The sequence below is a fragment of the Akebia trifoliata genome, chromosome 3 (genome assembly GCF_017979445.1).
Source record: "Akebia trifoliata isolate Shusen 1 chromosome 3, ASM1797944v1, whole genome shotgun sequence".
NCBI classification, from domain to species: Eukaryota; Viridiplantae; Streptophyta; class Magnoliopsida; order Ranunculales; family Lardizabalaceae; genus Akebia; species Akebia trifoliata.
Genome location: NC_141377.1, coordinates 12997607 through 13018405, shown reverse-complemented (window position 1 = coordinate 13018405; position 20799 = coordinate 12997607). Strand labels below are relative to the sequence as shown.

General features: G+C 34.1%; 1 protein-coding gene and 1 long non-coding RNA gene across 2 annotated transcripts; both read right to left on the bottom strand.

Moving 5' to 3' along the window:
- Positions 1-4241: 4241 nt before the first annotated feature.
- Positions 4242-5715, bottom strand: LOC147406022 (allene oxide cyclase, chloroplastic-like). The gene is made up of 3 exons (XM_086433942.1): positions 5195-5715; positions 4974-5095; positions 4242-4886 (listed from the first exon to the last, which is right to left on the bottom strand). The coding sequence occupies exons 1-3, from the start codon at positions 5436-5438 to the stop codon at positions 4482-4484; spliced, it is 771 nt and encodes a 256-aa protein (XP_086290068.1). The 5' UTR covers positions 5439-5715; the 3' UTR covers positions 4242-4481.
- A 6859-nt stretch (positions 5716-12574) lies between these two features.
- Positions 12575-13411, bottom strand: LOC147406021 (uncharacterized). Its single transcript, XR_015175758.1, has 3 exons — positions 13239-13411; positions 13137-13164; positions 12575-13035 (listed from the first exon to the last, which is right to left on the bottom strand). It is a non-coding gene; the product is annotated as an uncharacterized LOC147406021 (long non-coding RNA).
- Between the last annotated feature and the right edge of the window lie 7388 nt (positions 13412-20799).

The window sequence follows — 20799 nt, the reverse complement described above, 5'->3', positions numbered from 1 at the left end:
GAGTACAAAGGAATCATTTCATTTGTTTCCTTCACACAACCACTTACAATTCCTATCTTTGATTGCTACAATACTCGCAAGTCATTATGAGTTTTGTTTGAAGGAACTACACCTAGCCGCCATTCCGACATCAAGGTAAGTCTGACGTAATTTTATTTTTTTTCTATTTTATTTTCTCTTCTCCTTTTCCTCATGCTTTGTTCTTTTCCATTTATTTTTTTTATTTTATTTATTATTATATTAGTGTTTTCTATTGTTTTAAAATAATAATCATTATGTAGCTTAAGGTATAGGAAATTGTTGATCTTTTATTCTTTCTCATTATTTTTTCTTATATTAGTAGAATTATGAATTATATTTTTTTATGAAATTCATGATCACCATTCTTAAGTTGATTTTTTTGTGTTTGTTTAAATTTTTTTGCAAATTAGAGTGATTTAAATTATTTTGATAATTTTCATGTTTAAAAATGGATAATTACTCAAATTGATGGATTGGGATAAGTGATACTTGTGCAATGATTTGAAAATAATGACATGCGATAATTTTCTCACTAAGTTGATGAATAGTCAAGACGAATGTTGGAAAATTTAGAAATTGGCATATCTCTATCTCTTGTTAATTTTGGAATTTCGTCTATGTGAGTAATTTATCGATTTAGAAATTTCATGATCATGATTTGATAATTCAGAAATTCATAAATTGCACTTATTTTGAAATTTTCTATTCAAATTTATAATATTCTATTTTGAAATTTCCATGTTCATATTTTCTATTTTCTTGTTGAAAATTTCAGATTCATATTTTATATTGTGAAAAATTCGTATTTGAAATTTCCTAATATGAGAATTTCATAATTTTCGATTTTAGGAAAACACATATTCATAAATTTCTAATTTAGATATTTCACATTTTAATAATTTTCAAATTTAGAAGTTTTTGCATTTTCCTATTTAGAAATTTCATGTTCATGGAAATTCAGGATTTTCTAATTCGAAAATTTTATATTTTTTTGAAATTTTCTATTTTGGAGAATTTATTTTTATAAACTTCTAATTTGGGAATTCATCATATATTCTAAAATTTTTAATTTAGGAAAAATTAAATTTCTAATTTAAAAACTTCATAAGTTGCTAATTTAGCAAATTCATATTCATAATTTTTCCATTTGGAGAATTTTCATAAGTTCCTATTTCAGATGATTTGGAAAATATTACCATATGAACTCTAGAACATATGATATGATTTGGGTTTTTTTCAAAGTTTTTCCTTTTTGAGAAATTCAAAAAATCATGTAATATTTTGAGGGATTTTAGCCATAAGATTCGTTTAGCAAATCCGATATAAATTGATGATGATTGGACCATAGTTTGACTTTAGTCTTTCCCGTTGATTATAGGATAGTTTTGGATCGTAGTAGAGATCGATCATCTTGATCGAACAGGTTCGGTGTCTAACACCTTCCGAAACCCATAATCTAACCCTTTACACATTTCTTTTATTCGTGGATCGATCCAGATCCATTTGGAGTTTTTTTTCCTAAACCTAAACTAGGTGGCAACTTCCATTTTTTTAAAAATCCCTCATTTACCAATCGGACTCTTCTTCACTATTTAATGAAAATGGGTTGAGGTGATTTCACTTTAGCTAGCTGAATGTAATTAACTTGGTCGTCTTCTTTCTTCTTCAACTTATTTACTATCATTTTCTATCATGCACCACTAGTCGAAACCTCTTGTTGATTGGCTGACTAATCAAAAATCAAACCCAACCTCAATTCATCTTTAATCTTATCAACAATTTGTACCAATGATGCAAAGCTCGTTGTAGTGTGCCTTATAAGATAGGTGTAATAATGTTGTCCCAATATAGAAATGAAGGCGGTGTTCATTTCAATGCCATTCATGGGAAGCTTTACTTGTGCGATCGACTCCCTTCATCTTTGGGCGTATTCTCTGTTGGTCTTATTTGGCTTCCTCATTATTTTTTCTACTCCTTGACGATGTCAATATTGAATCGATAATTTTTCATGAAGATATCGGCTAAGTTTTACTAGTTTTGAATCTTGTTATGATCAAACTAAGTGAACCAATTCAATGCTTGTCCTATCAACCTTCCCTGAAACATCTACGCCAATAACTTATCATTCCTTCCGAATTGAAATATGGCCCTCCAACAGAGTCTTAGGTGAGCTAAAAGCCATCCAATGTTGTTGTATTTCTCTAACTCTAGGCATTTGAAGCCTGTTGGAGGTGCAAAGTCAGGGTAAAATCACAGGTCTTCAAATCTTACTCCCTTTTGTGAATCAATCCCTTTCATATGGTTCAGTTCCTCTATTAAAGTATCAATACAGCTACCCAGTCGTTCCTCCACGTGATTCCTTTCCGATGGCCTTACCCAGCTTGACTTATCTTCTTGAATGACGTTTTTCTGGACAGGGGGTTGATAAGGGATATAGAAAGGGGGTGGGTTAGTCATTTGGTTCATATTTGGGATTGGTGCATTGTTCTTAACTTGTGCGGTCGTAAGGAGAGGGTTCAACACTATTGGCAGCACAATAAGGAGCGTAAGTTAACGCGTTAGTCTTTGCCACGTGAGAACTAATTTGTAAATCAATTGATTTTTCGTGAAGATTTAATTAGAAATTATGGATTTTGATATGATTTGAAAAGATTGTTTTATTATTATTTGAGAAAATTATAGCCATGGGATTTGATTAGTCGGCTTGATATTTTATGATGATAATGGTTGACCTTTGACCATAGGATAACCTTGACTTAGTTACCCCTAGTTGATTTTAAAGTCACTTTAATCGTTCGTTTGGTTGTAGTCTTATCCATTGACCATAAGATAGTCCTGGATTGTAGTAGATACTAACTTAGTGTCTGGCAAAACAGTGCCTAATACCTTCTGAATTTTGTAATCTGATCCCTTAACCCACTATTTTTTGTCATAGACCGACCCGATTTTCATTCAAAGTCAACTTTTGGTTCCGAAATCTAAACTAGATGACAACTAAAAAAGACAAAAAATAAAAAAACAAAAAACAAAAAGGATCCGCTATCCTACGGTTCTGAGGGTGCTTTCAAGGTTTGCCCAAAGTTTGGAGAGTTCCACGTGTACTCAACCTTTCCCTCATCCATGTTCGATTAGGGTTTGAGAATGAGGATAGTCTTACATGGACTCGGTCTCATCATCCTTTGTACTGAGTCAAAGACAAGTAATTTTGATCCCAAGTGCCTGATCTAAATTTAGTAGGATATTTTTTCTTCTTGTATATACTCTTATAGGTTACCAAGCTAATACTACATCATTCCCAATTGCCATCTATTAACCCTAATCTTAACGATTATAAATCTAGTCCCCCTAAGTTAGTAAGGATTTCACCCTTACTAAGGGTCCTTGGGCTCACCTCTTGGCATTCAAAAACATGATCCAATGCTTCAGGGTTATAGAAGACAAAATTTTATGAATTTTGAAAAAAAAAAAATTTAAAAGGTTATTTTTCACCATTGACTTTCATTTTTAAGTTTGGGAGTTATGTGGAAGTCCGATAAACGCTTATTTTCAAAATCTTAGATCTAGTTCAAAAGAAATTTTTAAAAATTTTTTTTTTTTATTATATTTGTTTTTCCTACAACGTAGAGGATTGTGATGTTGAATTTCTGATGTGGTAATCCATTTGAGCAAATTGACTCTTAGTAAGACTAAAATCTTACTACATTAGTAAGGAAAGGGTTTAACTTATAAATCTCACAACAATTTTACATATAAGCAGTCCATCTACAATCATAGCACATAAAATAAGAATAATTTATAAAAATAAAAAATAAATAAAGCACTTCCCAAAATAAAATCCTTTACTCTCATGGAGGGAAAACACAACGGAAAGAGGGCAATGGACTACAATTCTTATAAAACTCGGATGTAATACGATATATACCATTCCTATGATAAAAGTAAGAATCGTGATAAAATGAATCCTGGGGAGACAAATCTACTGTTCAATGCACATGTCACATCAAAAGGGTTGATTGAATATGCCACGTGGGGGAATCGTTTTATCATTAGTTCATAACTTCTAAAGGTAAGGTGTCTACACGACACATTTTTGTTAGATTTTGAAACACATAAAGCTCTTAATCAAGTTGTAGCCAATAAAAATGTCCCACACGTTATAGGAACAGGACACCGTTCTACTTATAAATAGATTCAATTAGAAAGATCAATGCCCATGTCCCTTAAAATAAAATCATTATATTAAAACAAAAAAAATTGGCAAGTGGAATTTCAACTCATCACACATTACATTTACATATCAACGCCAATGACCCAACAGTCAATGTTCATTTTTCCAAATGAAGATTTGATAAAATTTGGCATTTAGTGCTATCTACTAAGATAAAATGATAAAATACAGAAATACTCTAAAAATTTTGAAAGCATCTTTGGAAATGGGACCCACTCCAAGTCTCAGACTCTCAGTTGGTAAAGTTAGGAACAGTGGCTTCTGGTTTGGTAGCCGCCTTGGCTGCTGGAGATGGCTCAACAGTAGGGGATGGAGAAACGGGTGTACCAAGAAGCTCCGCAGGCAGATCATGTATCCCTTTAAGATAAAAAGTATAAAACAGCTTGAAAGGGAATACGATCTGTTGAAGCTTCACCTGACCATAAACCCCTTCGAAAATTCCCGATCCACCTGTTATCGCCAGATACGTATCCTCATAAGTCAGATACGCCCCTTGAACCGATATGTGCCCATAATCCCCAAAATAAAAGCTGTAAATGGCTTCGTATCGGTCCCCTTTCTTTTCGGGTACGTGTTGGATCAGAATACAGAGCCCTGCAGTTATCCCCAATCTCTTCTCCAATGTTCCGCTGTAAATCTGCAAATTTGGATTCGAAAATTAGACCACTAAGGGATATAATAACTAATACAAAACTTTTGGGTTTTTTTCTTGTAAAGGACTTGCCTTGTTGCTGAAAGGTACGAGATCGCCAAGAGAATTGACTTCTTTCTTGCTCAATCGAAGATAAGCTGGGCTTCCTCTGTCCCTCTCGTTAATTTCGTACACGTAGAGTTCTTGAACCTTAGCTTCACACACCAACAATAACAATAAAAGTAATCTTTAGTATGTAAATAATGTTATAAGCATTGTGATTTGTGATGGAGAGATTAATGAGATATACTTACTAGGTCTTGAAGAATCAGGGGTAGTGGTGCTCTGTTTTTCTTTTTTAAAGAAGAAAGATTTGGTTTTGATGCATTTGGTGTTTCTTTGATGGGTAGTTGTGAGTTTGAGACCTTGGGTTGAGAAGGATTCCGAGATATTAAAGCCTAAGTATTTCTGGGTTTGTGAAGAAACGGGCGATGATGAGATGGGTAATTTGAAAGAAGAGGAGGAGATGGTTTTGTGAGATAAAATTGCAGCAGCCATTGATGAAGGATTTTGAATCGAGGAAGGTAGAAGAGAAGAATGAAGATAGATGCGCTCTGAAACTGAAAGTGGTTGGTTGTATTGTGGGCAACTTGGAAGAGGTGACCGACTGAGTATAGGTTTAAATAAAGGAAGATCGGTGTGGGGTTTTGTAGAGGATGGGATGGACGGTGTGATTTCGGTCAAATGTGAAACATGGGAGAGGATTCAAAGTTGAAACACGCCAAGGGAACTGTCCACGCCCACGTTTATCAGGGAAGGCATTTACAGTATGCGACAGACTAGTTGTATTTTTATAACCTCATACCTAATCTTTGAGGGATTAAGTTTTATTTTAACTTGTAATTTGTATTATTTTCTCGTGCTTGTTTTACTTTGATCATGTTTTATGATTAATTTTGATCATGTTTTATGATTAAATTTGTTCGTGTTCTTTTTTTATTTCAATTTAATAAGAGTCAGGGCTGAGGTGACACAAAGCATTTATTGTGATTCTTTCAATTCTAACGTAGACATGCATACATAATTTTTACTCGTATTACGAGAAAACACATTTATGACATTTATGGTTACGTGCACATCAAATGTCAGACTTGTGAAAATTATAATAAATTCTTTTTATCATTTCGCATTTTCTATTTAATAAGGGCACTAATTTTTTAATCTTTGTCTAGAATTTAATTTGAACCCATGTAGCATAACTTTCTAAACATGACTCTAAAACAAAAAACTATTTTTTCCAAAAATTATTGGACTAATAATAATTTCTCTAAACATAATTGGGGAAGAACACACAAAAAATAAAAATAGTGTGCAACATTTTTTTTAATTATTTTTTGAGTGAATCATCCAAATAGGGGTGCAAAGGGTAATTTTTAAGTGATGGAGTGCTTATAATAATAGGTGGTATGAAACTAGTCGGTCCCTTGCAATATTTATCAAAGGGAAACATAGTAAAGAATTTAAGCCTTACTAAGACTAGTTTTACTCAAATTAATTACCACATTAGCAATCCAACACCAAAACCCTCTAAATTCCCTCCAAAAACTATATCACGAAAAAAGAAAAAAAAATATTCTAAAACAATTTTTTTAAAAAACTTGATCTAAGGTTTTTAAAATGGATAGCTATCGAATTCTTAACTAACTCAAAAAATTAAAATGAATTTTCATCGGTGAAAAATAACTATTTTTGAAAAAAAAAATTCAAAGTTCAGAAAACTTTTTCCTATACAACCCTGAGGCAGCGGACCATGTATTTTGACGTCACAAGGCAAGCCTAAGGACCATTAGTAAGGGTGAATCCTTACTATATATACCATGTTGCATTTATATTACAAAAATTCCTTTACTTTTTCAACTTTATTACTCAACAAACCTTCAATGGGATCCCCATCATTTTAAATGATTAGATATTTATAATGTCCTTAGTTCTTTAAATCATATACCCATTATATCAAGAGAATTATAGATATTTAATATTTTTTAAATGTGGATCACATATCCAGGTTTGTTAAAAAAGAAAAAAAAATACTTTCATTGTTAAATTATTAAGGAAAGTTTTTGTATCAATAGGCATCTAAAAGTTGATGTGATGCCACAAGGTTGTAGAGGACAAAATTCTAAGAATTTTAAAAAAATAAATTGAAAAAAAATTAAATTTGCATCATTTGGATTTTTATTTTCATTTTGAGAGTTCGGTAACTATCCATTTTCAGCATCATGGATCAAGCTCAAAAAAGAAATTGTTTTACATCTTTTTCTTTTAAATAAGATTGTGGTGTTGGATTGCCAATTTGATAATTTACGTTGGCCCAACAATCTTAGTAAAAATTCAAATATTACCACATAAATCAGGTTAGTTTGTTTTTATTTTATTTTATTATTATTTTTAAGAAAGAAAGGTTTGTTGAGGAGCCAACTTGATAAAGTAAAGGAGTCTTTGTATTAAAATCTGACAAATAGATTTTCCCTATTAACATCTCATTTATTAATTATTAATATTAGATTGAGAGCACGAGAATAAAGTGTTGAAAGGGTTTTGTAAGAATAGTCATAGTGTCGTTTGGCATAATAAACATGGGAGACTCAAGTTTGAATTCTACAATCCAATTATTGGTCAAAATCGGATTCTACAATCTATAAGAGTGTTTGGTCCAGCTTGTCGTAATAATTTTTATTTTTATTTAATAATTTATTTCGAAAATCCACACAAATTAAAATTTCATGTCACCGTGTTTCTTGTGTTTTTGGACGACTAATGACTTATAAGGTTTTTGTAAAATTTCATGTCACCATGTTTCTTGTGTTTTTGGACGACTAACGACTTATAAGGGTTTTGCGGTAATTCTTAAATTAAATTACTGTGTAACAACTTGTAGGTCAAGGGTTCAAGTCTTCTCAATAAAATATAAAAAGAGAAGGGTATTTTTATCCTTAATAACCGTGTAACCAAAGAGCGGAGCTACGCCCCCTCAATTTTTTTGACTATTTCATACACACCCTTAGAATTTGGTGATAATCTGAGATTCCCCATGATTCAAGCTGATGACTTGCCCTCCTTGATTGTGTTGCCCCCCTAATTGAACACCACGCTAGGGTTTGGTGAGTATTATTAATTTGAAATGTGATGAAACTGATGACATTCCTTCTTTCACCTTGTTGTCGGACCCTTATAAATTTTTTGGATGATTTTGGCATCCTTTTAATAAATTGGTGAATATTTAAATATCCTTGATTTTTCAAATTTTGGCACGCTCGTTTGACCTTATTTTTCTTTTCTAATATAAACTAACAAGAGCCCTAGTCATCCTCATTTTCAACTTGTAACTCAAAAAAAAAAAAAAAAATCCTCAATTTTCTTTTAAAACTAAATATCTTCAAATTCTTCATCGTCTTAATTAGTAAATTAATTTACATTTATTTAACTTCATCTTCTATCCATCCTTTTCAATATCACCTAAATCACTTGTAGATAATCCTAAATTTTCTATGAAAATTAAAAATCTCATCATCTTCTACTTAAAAAAATATATATATATATCCAATCTTATTCTTAGATTTGAAGATTACAATAGATTGACTCCCTAATGTTGGTTGCCAAATGCTATCCACATATATATAATAAATCTCATCTAGGCCTTGATCATTGGTTGGTTGAGGTGTTTGATTGTTTAAACGCAACACTATCTTCTTGGCAATGGAAATAGGGCTATTGGAAAAAAAAATGCTATAGAGAATCCACTTCGATTCTTCAATTTTAGCAGTAAATTAGTACTCTTTTAATTTAGGTTTTAAAGTCAAAGGTACTTCAATCATGATTTTAAAACTCCAATTGAACTCCAACTTGGTCCACCAAGTCAAGTCAAGTCACTGAATTGTGAATAGATCTTAATGAGTCATAAATATATTAAATCCATAAATGTCTTGGAAATTATATTTTAAATATATATATATATATATGGGTCGGGTTCCTGCGACAAACATTGCGACAACGTGTTTGTCTTATATGGGCAAAAATGTTGGAATGGACTGATTTTTTGTGAGGATGATCTCTGTGATGAGGGGATCATCCTGGCAAAAAATCATCCATTCCAAAATTGTAACCCCATCAAAATTGATTTACGAAAATTGGACGGTCTAGAAGTTTCATAATGAGCTGATTTTTGGCAAGGATGATCTCCTCACCACAGAGATCATCCTCACAAAAAATCAGCCCATTCCAAACATTTTTGCCCATATAAGACAAAACACGTTGTCTATGTGTGTTGAAATGGTTGTTTATTTAACCTGACCCTCTCTATATATATATATATATATATATATATATATATATATATAGGGAGCGGTTCAGCGGCCCTAAACTTTAACAAGTTTCGTGCCAAGTTTTTTCGGTCGTCAGATCGTGATGCATCCGACGGTTCAGCTGCAATATTGCGGTTTTAAAATGAAACGATTCGTAATTACAATCGGCCCCTTATAATATCCTTTTATTCTGTTTTAAGCCCCTCCCTCTCTCTTAACAAATCCCTCTCTTCATCTCTTCTCTCTGTTGAATGAGTTACAGAACGCCTGTAACCTAAACAGACGCCCTCTCTCTCAAGTTTCAGTTCGAACGTCCCCTCCCATCTCTCCCTCTCTCTCAAGTTACAGTTCGAATGATCGAAATATATCGCCGTCTTCTTCATTCTCTCAAGTCATCGCCGTTCGAACGACAGAACGTTACAAACGTCGCTGTCTTCACACACTCTCTCAAGTGCCATTGTCGTCTCTCTCTCTCAACCATCGTCTTCTTCACGCACTCTCGCCGTCGTGGTCTCTCTCTCTCAAGTTCAAACCTTTCTTAGGTATTTCTTTCACTCTCAATTCTTAGGAAAATAACTGATGGAGGAAAATGATTGGGTTTAAATTTTTTTTTAATTGTAGTTGTTGAACTTGAAAGATAATGTTGATGGCGACGATTGAAATTCACTGAAAGAGGAAAATATATTGGTTTTGAGCTTTAAATTGGAGAAATTGTAAGAATTAATTATGGATTTTTAAGCTTTGAAAAAAATTTGAATTTTTCTAGTGTTCTGGAATTTGGTTCATCAATTTGGAATAAATCCTAATTATAATTTCCCTTGGAATTACAAGGGAAGATTTTGTGGTCTAGTCATGCTCCTAGTTGTGAATTATTACAGTAGAAGGCAAGTTTGAATCTTCCCTTTCTCATCTTTTTAATATTTTTTTAGTGAAGTTTTTGGCTGATTAGGGTTAATAATTAGGATTTGGTGTCTTATGATCCTGGGACAGTGGGAGTTGGAGTTGCTTTAACTATCACAATTGAATTTGAAGTTGGACTTAGAAACTGATTCAATCACAGAAGCAAAACTATCTTTGTTGCTTAGTTTTGGAATGTTTGATTTCATTTCCATGATTCACAAAATTCTAATCTTTGGATAGTAAGGAAAGAATTTGAAAATTTGCAATTCCTACAGCAGATGGTGAAAATGCCATTCTGTGGATCTTCTTACCCATTGTTAAGTCCATTGCAATTCCTACAGCAGATGAATTGCTGCGAAATTAAAACTTTAATTACATTCAATAAGAAATTCCTACCTCAATGGAATAAAGATTATGTTTGAAATTGAGAGGACAAGAAATTGTTCCTTCCCTTTTTATATTAGCACTGTTATCGTACTTTGTTATTCTTTCTATTTTCAGACTAGTCACATATTAGGTGATGGGGACCTAATTGCCCACAAATTATGATTTTGTAATGGGTTGTAATCACTAATATATATCATAAATTTTAAAGCAAGAAAATTTAGCTGGCTAGCTAAAGTTGTATAGAACAATTCACCATCTATCCAATCTGTAAATTGTTGAGTTGATCAATTGGACCATTTTCAATCCACACTTGAGATAAAGTATATTAGTCAGATTCCAGTATGAAGTTATATTTGATTTTGATCCTTTGACACTGCAATAGCAGATCTATATTTGATATTCCAGTATGTTGGTGGTTCCTTGAACTCCAAAATATCTTTAATTTTCACTGCAATAGCAGATCTGAGCACATTGTATTACTCAGGTATTGAACTTTACAGTGCCTTTGTGTTTGAGAATGTGTGAAGAGCCAATTGTACAACTGATAAAAATCATGAAATGTCTATTGTTATCATATACTCTTTAAGTTTTATATCACATTGTATTGTTAACTTCCAAACATGTCAAGGTAACTTTATATCACATTGTGTACCTGATTCTGTTTTGAGAATCTCTAATGCTTGTGTTGCTTCATTTGTATGGTGGGGGTAGCAGGTGCAAAATGTCATTGCTAAACCATATTTGTAGTGATGAGACAGACATTAGCTTCCAGCACATTATTACCATCTATAGTTGTAGATTGATTATCTGATGGGTAAATAATTCACGAGCTAAGGTCATATAAAAAGTGGTTTGTCAATCAGAAGAACCTAATCAATGAGCATCTGGGGCACCAGGCACCAACACCAATGGTGGGTACTGCACCCACACCAATGGTGGTGTACTGCAATATGCTGAACGCTAAATTGCATTGCAGGAACAATTCTAGCCATGTACTCCAAGTGACAAAGAGCGCTGCAAAAGTAACTGGAAAGAAGAATAAAGGATACTTGCATTTCTTATGCAACATGAGCACACTTAAACTAAGAGAACTCTTCTTCAGATCCTGCTTGGACGAAATGAAAAATACCTTATCAGCAAGAGTGACTCCACTTATTGCTCAAGGATTTTTCTCCACATGGGAGCGGTGCTTGTTGGTAGACCTTAAGATCATAGTATCCATTACGAGATTCAGGCCAGACTATGGTGGCAGAGTAGAATTGTGTACTAATTCATTGACAGTGGCCTAATAACTAAACTGTTGTTCTTGGCTTTCTCTCATAATTAGTGTATATAAACACATCTCTTTGTGTAACTTGTAAAGTTGGAATCTTTAGACAAATCTTCTAATGGGCCTATTCAATTTTATGAAAGTGTGTGTATGAATGGACTTGGAAGTATGTCACCATGTGCAAATCATTACTAATCACATGGAATAATTTTTGAACAATGGGTATCAAAAGATTTGCGCCAAGTTCTATTGCAAAGGTTGTGTTATGTGTACAATCAGATTTCCATATAGATCATTCTCACCAAAAAAAAAAAAAAAAACAACTTTCCATAAACTGATCTCCAGTAGAGTTTGAGACTCATGAGTACATCATTTTGGTATAAATAAGAACTCAACGTTGATGAGATCTCTTAGATGCCTTCCTTCCCACTATTGTTTCTAATGCCACCATTCCAAAGCTATATAACCATCGCATCTTTCAATCACATACATGGTGTGCACGAGCTCTACAAACAGGAAAAAAATCAAATCTAAAGAAGTTTAGTTTAAAAATAGAGTAATCGAGTTTTGAAGAGCTTCTAAATCTCCAATCTGATATGGTTTAGTTTCAGTACAAATACGTTCACTTGTGAAATGAGGCTGATATCCATTTCTATGAAATCTAATTTATATACAACGATGAATGAACTACAAATCAATTCTTATATACACTTCAATTCACTTCTATCAAGCTACAACTTTAATGATAAGTATCGTATCACATTATTAATCCCGTTTTGATTTCATATCTCTGGGTAGCATATTTTGAAGGAATATAAAATACAAATTCTTAAGTAGGAGACTCTAAAATCTACATAACAAACCGGTTGGTTAATGGAAATTAAGAATCAACAATGGGAAATATTTTGGGAAAAAAAATATGCCAACCCTTGTACCAGCAAGAGATGTTAGAAAGGTATATAAATTGTAATCAGCTACAACACTTGTTCTAGTCAATTATTACAAAGTATCGCAATAGCTCGTAGAAGGCAAGAATGTAAGAAATAAGTAAGAACACTCGTTATTCCAATTGATAAGATTGATGAACATAGGATTCCAAGCGTGGAGTTGCAACTTGAATATCCGGAAGTGCGTCATTGAGCTTCATGTCGAGCTTAGTGAGTCTCCGAACATTGCTCATGGCTTCTACCCTCTTTTTGAGTCCATATTATGTTCATATTCCTGCTTCTTTTGCAACCTATATGTGAGAAACAAATAGCAATAACTGATAAATATGGGAGCGGGTTTGCACTTTTACAAAATTGGATATAGCAAAAAAGAAGAAAGAAATGGATTTGCCTGGCTAACGAAAGCAATTGAGTTTGACCTGCAACAAATTGGGGTCAATATTTGTTGACACATATACAAGGATGTAAGAACACATTAGAGAAGAGTGACTACCTTGAGAAGCTAATATTAGAAGATTTCAACATAAAACCTCTTAAGCTGAATATCAACCCCATCACAGTATTATCAACTCCAAATGATGAATTAGATTGGATTTTTATGATTTTGCATTCAGGTTGCATTTGGTGGAAGACTGAAAGGTATCTTAGGCAGAACACATAGGTTGGTGGATTTCTTCCCCACTTCACGAGTGCAACCTGTACCGCAATGCTGTTATTGGCACCCCAACTTTAATTTGTTACACCCCAATTTCTTAAATTCTTATCACACCCCAATTAAAGATTAAAACACACTTGTAAAAGATTGCAAAGGTTTGGCTCAAATTATTATCTCAACATTATAACACTAGTTCAAACAATTTCAGTTGTTGTATGCAATTTGATACAACAATTTCACACTAGTTATATGTGAAACCATAGTTATACCTACTACAGATGAAACAACAGTTATACCAACTGCAGACGAAATAATGTATTGGTATCTTTGATCATCCAAATGACTTCAATCGCATCATTTTTTTTATTTAATGAATGGCAATGTAAATGGAGATATGAGGTGCATAATGAACAATTAATTGCACCAGTGATCTGTGGTCTATAAGGACTTAAATAAAAGAAAACAGAGATACAGAGGTGGGATATACAAAACATCAAAGACCCCACTCCATTATTTACATTCAGCCATTCATAAATATGGAGAAATTGTTGAGGACCCTAGATAGTTAGCATTTAATGGAGCTCAAGCAAATATCTCGGTATGGGGACTCCTTGTGGCTTCATCTACTCGTAGGGAAGCAGTTTTCATAGCACTAAACGAGATAAAGATACCCCTCAACCACTTCAGAACAATTAGCATCCATAGTAAGGATACTATGTTGATGATTAGTGTTTAATAAATAAAGTCTAGCTTTCCTAGAGTGTTGTGACATGTTCTGATAAAACAAAAGGAAAAGAAATTACAAGACAGCAATACGACCACCCATGTTTTACAGAGAAAATGTTGTGTTGTCAATATATAACATTAACATGTCCATAGAGTTAGCAAATCAGAGATGATGGTATTTAGATGTACAACTGATATAAGTTGTAGGGACATACATTTTTAATGAAAAAAATTGATGAACCAATAAAAAGGTAAGAGAGCTTTGCAAACCTCTCCGATACGGGCCATTGCTTGTGAATCAGAAGTTATAATAATACTGATAGCTCCCATATCAAGCAAATGTCTTATGCAGAGTGTGAAGAAGACGAGGGTTGAGAGAGAGAGACGACAATGGCACTTGAGAGAGTGTGTGAAGACAGCGACGTTTGTAACGTTCTGTCGTTCGAACGGCGATGACTTGAGAGAATGAAAAAGACGGCGATATATTTCGATCATTCGAACTGTAACTTGAGAGAGACGGAGAGATGGGAGGGGACGTTCGAACTGAAACTTGAGAGAGAGAGAGAGAGAGAGAGGGCGTCTGTTTAGGTCACAGGCGTTCTGTAACTCATTCAACAGAGAGAAGAGGGAAGAGAGGGATTTGTTAAGAGAGAGGGAGGGGCTTAAAACAGAATAAAAGGATATTATAGGGGCCGATTGTAATTACGAATCGTTTCATTTTAAAACCGCAATATTGCAGCTGAACCGTCGGATCATCACGATCTGACGACCGAAAAAACTTGGCACGAAACTTGTTAAAGTTTAGGGCCGCTGAACCGCTCTCCCATAATATATATATATATATATATAGGGAGCGGTTCAGCGGCCCTAAACTTTAACAAGTTTCGTGCCAAGTTTTTTCGGTCGTCAGATCGTGATGCATCCGACGGTTCAGCTGCAATATTGCGGTTTTAAAATGAAACGATTCGTAATTACAATCGGCCCCTTATAATATCCTTTTATTCTGTTTTAAGCCCCTCCCTTCTCTTTAACAAATCCCTCTCTTCCTCATTCTCTCTCTCTCTCTTTGAATGAAGTTACAGAACGCCTGTAACCTAAACAGACGCCCTCTCTCTCTCAAGTTTCAGTTCGAACGTCCCCTCCCATCTCTCCCTCTCTCTCAAGTTACAGTTCGAATGATCGAAATATATCGCCGTCTTCTTCATTCTCTCAAGTCATCGCCGTTCGAACGACAGAACGTTACAAACGTCGCTGTGTCTTCACACACTCTCTCAAGTGCCATTGTCGTCTCTCTCTCTCAACCCTCGTCTTCTTCACGCACTCTCGCCGTCGTGGTCTCTCTCTCTCAAGTTCAAACCTTTCTTAGGTATTTCTTTCACTCTCAATTCTTAGGAAAATAACTGATGGAGGAAAATGATTGGGTTTAAATTTTTTTTTAATTGTAGTTGTTGAACTTGAAAGATAATGTTGATGGCGACGATTGAAATTCACTGAAAGAGGAAAATATATTGGTTTTGAGCTTTAAATTAGAGAAATTGTAAGAATTAATTATGGATTTTTAAGCTTTGAAAAAAATTTGAATTTTTCTAGTGTTCTGGAATTTGGTTCATCAATTTGGAATAAATCCTAATTATAATTTCCCTTGGAATTACAAGGGAAGATTTTGTGGTCTAGTCATGCTCCTAGTTGTGAATTATTACAGTAGAAGGCAAGTTTGAATCTTCCCTTTCTCATCTTTTTAATATTTTTTTAGTGAAGTTTTTGGCTGATTAGGGTTAATAATTAGGATTTGGTGTCTTATGATCCTGGGACAGTGGGAGTTGGAGTTGCTTTAACTATCACAATTGAATTTGAAGTTGGACTTAGAAACTGATTCAATCACAGAAGCAAAACTATCTTTGTTGCTTAGTTTTGGAATGTTTGATTTCATTTCCATGATTCACAAAATTCTAATCTTTGGATAGTAAGGAAACAATTTGAAAATTTGCAATTCCTACAGCAGATGGTGAAAATGCCATTTTGTGGATCTTCTTACCCATTGTTAAGTCCATTGCAATTCCTACAGCAGATGAATTGCTGTGAAATTAAAACTTTAGTTACATTCAATAAGAAATTCCTACCTCAATGGAATAAAGATTCTGTTTGAAATTGAGAGGACAAGAAATTGTTCCTTCCCTTTTTATATTAGCACTGTTATCGTACTTTGTTATTCTTTCTATTTTCAGACTAGTCACATATTAGGTGATGGGGACCTAATTGCCCACAAATTATGATTTTCTAATGGGTTGTAATCACTAATATATATCATAAATTTTAAAGCAAGAAAATTTAGCTGGCTAGCTAAAGTTGTATAGAACAATTCACCATCTATCCAATCTGTAAATTGTTGAGTTGATCAATTGGACCATTTTCAATCCACACTTGAGATAAAGTATATTAGTCAGATTCCAGTATGAAGTTATATTTGATTTTGATCCTTTGACACTGCAATAGCAGATCTATATTTGATATTCCAGTATGTTGGTGGTTCCTTGAACTCCAAAATATCTTTAATTTTCACTGCAATAGCAGATCTGAGCACATTGTATTGCTCAGGTATTGAACTTTACAGTGCCTTTGTGTTTGAGAATGTGTGAAGATCCAATTGTACAACTGATAAAAATCATGAAATGTCTATTGTTATCATATACTCTTTAAGTTTTATATCACATTGTATTGTTAACTTCCAAACATGTCAAGGTAACTTTATATCACATTGTGTACCTGATTCTGTTTTGAGAATCTCTAATGCTTGTGTTGCTTCATTTGTATGGTGGGGGTAGCAGGTGCAAAATGTCATTGCTAAACCATATTTGTAGTGATGAGACAGACATTAGCTTCCAGCACATTATTACCATCTATAGTTGTAGATTGATTATCTGATGGGTAAATAATTCACGAGCTAAGGTCATATAAAAAGTGGTTTGTCAATCAGAAGAACCTAATCAATGAGCATCTGGGGCACCAGGGCACCAACACCAATGGTGGTGTACTGCACCCACACCAATGGTGGTGTACTGCAATATGCTGAACGCTAAATTGCATTGCAGGAACAATTCTAGCCATGTACTCCAAGTGACAAAGAGCGCTGCAAAAGTAACTGGAAAGAAGAATAAAGGATACTTGCATTTCTTATGCAACATGAGCACACTTAAACTAAGAGAACTCTTCTTCAGATCCTGCTTGGACGAAATGAAAAATACCTTATCAGCAAGAGTGACTCCACTTATTGCTCAAGGATTTTTCTCCACATGGGAGCGGTGCTTGTTGGTAGACCTTAAGATCATAGTATCCATTACGAGATTCAGGCCAGACTATGGTGGCAGAGTAGAATTGTGTACTAATTCATTGACAGTGGCCTAATAACTAAACTGTTGTTCTTGGCTTTCTCTCATAATTAGTGTATATAAACACATCTCTTTGTGTAACTTGTAAAGTTGGAATCTTTAGACAAATCTTCTAATGGGCCTATTCAATTTTATGAAAGTGTGTGTATGAATGGACTTGGAAGTATGTCACCATGTGCAAATCATTACTAATCACATGGAATAATTTTTGAACAATGGGTATCAAAAGATTTGCGCCAAGTTCTATTGCAAAGGTTGTGTTATGTGTACAATCAGATTTCCATATAGATCATGCTCACCAAAAAAAAAAAAAAAAAACAACTTTCCATAAACTGATCTCCAGTAGAGTTTGAGACTCATGAGTACATCATTTTGGTATAAATAAGAACTCAACGTTGATGAGATCTCTTAGATGCCTTCCTTCCCACTATTGTTTCTAATGCCACCATTCCAAAGCTATATAACCATCGCATCTTTCAATCACATACATGGTGTGCACGAGCTCTACAAACAGGAAATAAAATCAAATCTAAAGAAGTTTAGTTTAAAAATAGAGTAATCGAGTTTTGAAGAGCTTCTAAATCTCCAATCTGATATGGTTTAGTTTCAGTACAAATACGTTCACTTGTGAAATGAGGCTGATATCCATTTCTATGAAATCTAATTTATATACAACGATGAATGAACTACAAATCAATTCTTATATACACTTCAATTCACTTCTATCAAGCTACAACTTTAATGATAAGTATCGTATCACATTATTATCCCGTTTTGATTTCATATCTCTGGGTAGCATATTTTGAAGGAATATAAAATACAAATTCTTAAGTAGGAGACTCCAAAATCTACATAACAAACCGGTTGGTTAATGGAAATTAAGAATCAACAATGGGAAATATTTTGGGAAAAAAAATATGCCAACCCTTGTACCAGCAAGAGATGTTAGAAAGGTATATAAATTGTAATCAGCTACAACACTTGTTCTAGTCAATTATTACAAAGTATCGCAATAGCTCGTAGAAGGCAAGAATGTAAGAAATAAGTAAGAACACTCGTTATTCCAACTGATAAGATTGATGAACATAGGATTCCAAGCGTGGAGTTGCAACTTGAATATCCGGAAGTGCGTCATTGAGCTTCATGTCGAGCTTAGTGAGTCTCCGAACATTGCTCATGGCTTCTACCCTCTTTTTGAGTCCATATTATGTTCATATTCCTGCTTCTTTTGCAACCTATATGTGAGAAACAAACAGCAATAACTGATAAATATGGGAGCGGGTTTGCACTTTTACAAAATTGGATATAGCAAAAAAGAAGAAAGAAATGGATTTGCCTGGCTAACGAAAGCAATTGAGTTTGACTTGCAACAAATTGGGGTCAATATTTGTTGACACATAACAAGGATGTAAGAACACATTAGAGAAGAGGTGACTACCTTGAGAAGCTAATATTAGAAGATTTCAACATAAAACCTCTTAAGCTGAATATCAACCCCATCACAGTATTATCAACTCCAAATGATGAATTAGATTGGATTTTTATGATTTTGCATTCAGGTTGCATTTGGTGGAAGACTGAAAGGTATCTTAGGCAGAACACATAGGTTGGTGGATTTCTTCCCCACTTCACGAGTGCAACCTGTACCGCAATGCTGTTATTGGCACCCCAACTTTAATTTGTTACACCCCAATTTCTTAAATTCTTTATCACACCCCAATTAAAGATTAAAACACACTTGTAAAAGATTGCAAAGGTTTGGCTCAAATTATTATCTCAACATTATAACACTAGTTCAAACAATTTCAGTTGTTGTATGCAATTTGATACAACAATTTCACACTAGTTATATGTGAAACCATAGTTATACCTACTACAGATGAAACAACAGTTATACCAACTGCAGACGAAATAATGTATTGGTATCTTTGATCATCCAAATGACTTCAATCGCATCATTTTTTTTATTTAATGAATGGCAATGTAAATGGAGATATGAGGTGCAAAATGAACAATTAATTGCACCAGTGATCTGTGGTCTATAAGGACTTAAATAAAAGAAAACAGAGATACAGAGGTGGGATATACAAAACATCAAAGACCCCACTCCATTATTTACATTCAGCCATTCATAAATATGGAGAAATTGTTGAGGACCCTAGATAGTTAGCATTTAATGGAGCTCAAGCAAATATCTCGGTATGGGGACTCCTTGTGGCTTCATCTACTCGTAGGGAAGCAGTTTTCATAGCACTAAACGAGATAAAGATACCCCTCAACCACTTCAGAACAATTAGCATCCATAGTAAGGATACTATGTTGATGATTAGTGTTTAATAAATAAAGTCTAGCTTTCCTAGAGTGTTGTGACATGTTCTGATAAAACAAAAGGAAAAGAAATTACAAGACAGCAATACGACCACCCATGTTTTACAGAGAAAATGTTGTGTTGTCAATATATAACATTAACATGTCCATAGAGTTAGCAAATCAGAGATGATGGTATTTAGATGTACAACTGATATAAGTGTAGGGACATACATTTTTAATGAAAAAAATTGATGAACCAATAAAAAGGTAAGAGAGCTTTGCAAACCTCTCCGATACGGGCCATTGCTTGTGAATCAGAAGTTATAATAATACTGATAGCTCCCATATCAAGCAAATGTCTTCTGCAGAGTGTGAAGAAGACGAGGGTTGAGAGAGAGAGACGACAATGGCACTTGAGAGAGTGTGTGAAGACAGCGACGTTTGTAACGTTCTGTCGTTCGAACGGCGATGGCTTGAGAGAATGAAAAAGACGGCGATATATTTCGATCATTCGAACTGTAACTTGAGAGAACGGAGAGATGGGAGGGGACGTTCGAACTGAAACTTGAGAGAGAGAGAGAGAGAGAGAGGGCGTCTGTTTAGGTCACAGGCGTTCTGTAACTCATTCAACAGAGAGAAGAGATGGAAGAGAGGGATTTGTTAAGAGAGAGGGAGGGGCTTAAAACAGAATAAAAGGATATTATAAGGGGCCGATTGTAATTACGAATCGTTTCATTTTAAAACCGCAATATTGCAGCTGAACCGTCGGATGCATCACGATCTGACGACCGAAAAAACTTGGCACGAAACTTGTTAAAGTTTAGGGCCGCTGAACCGCTCCCATATATATATATATATATATATAGATATGGGAAATGTTCAGCACCCTAAGTTTTACCACACACTTTAACAAACGTTTTTTGTCCTACATGGGTTATAAGTTTTGGAATGGGTTGATTTTTGGTGAGGATGATCTC

Excerpts from the sequence above, each read along its gene's own strand:
- LOC147406022 (XM_086433942.1), bottom strand. The coding sequence starts at position 5,438 with ATGGCTGCTGCAATTTTATCTCACAAAACCATCTCCTCCTCTTCTTTC. Across the intron at positions 5,096-5,194 it reads CCCTGATTCTTCAAGACCTA|CTAAGGTTCAAGAACTCTAC; the intron begins GTAAGTATATCT and ends TGGTGTGTGAAG. Across the intron at positions 4,887-4,973 it reads TCGTACCTTTCAGCAACAAG|ATTTACAGCGGAACATTGGA; the intron begins GCAAGTCCTTTA and ends CCAAATTTGCAG.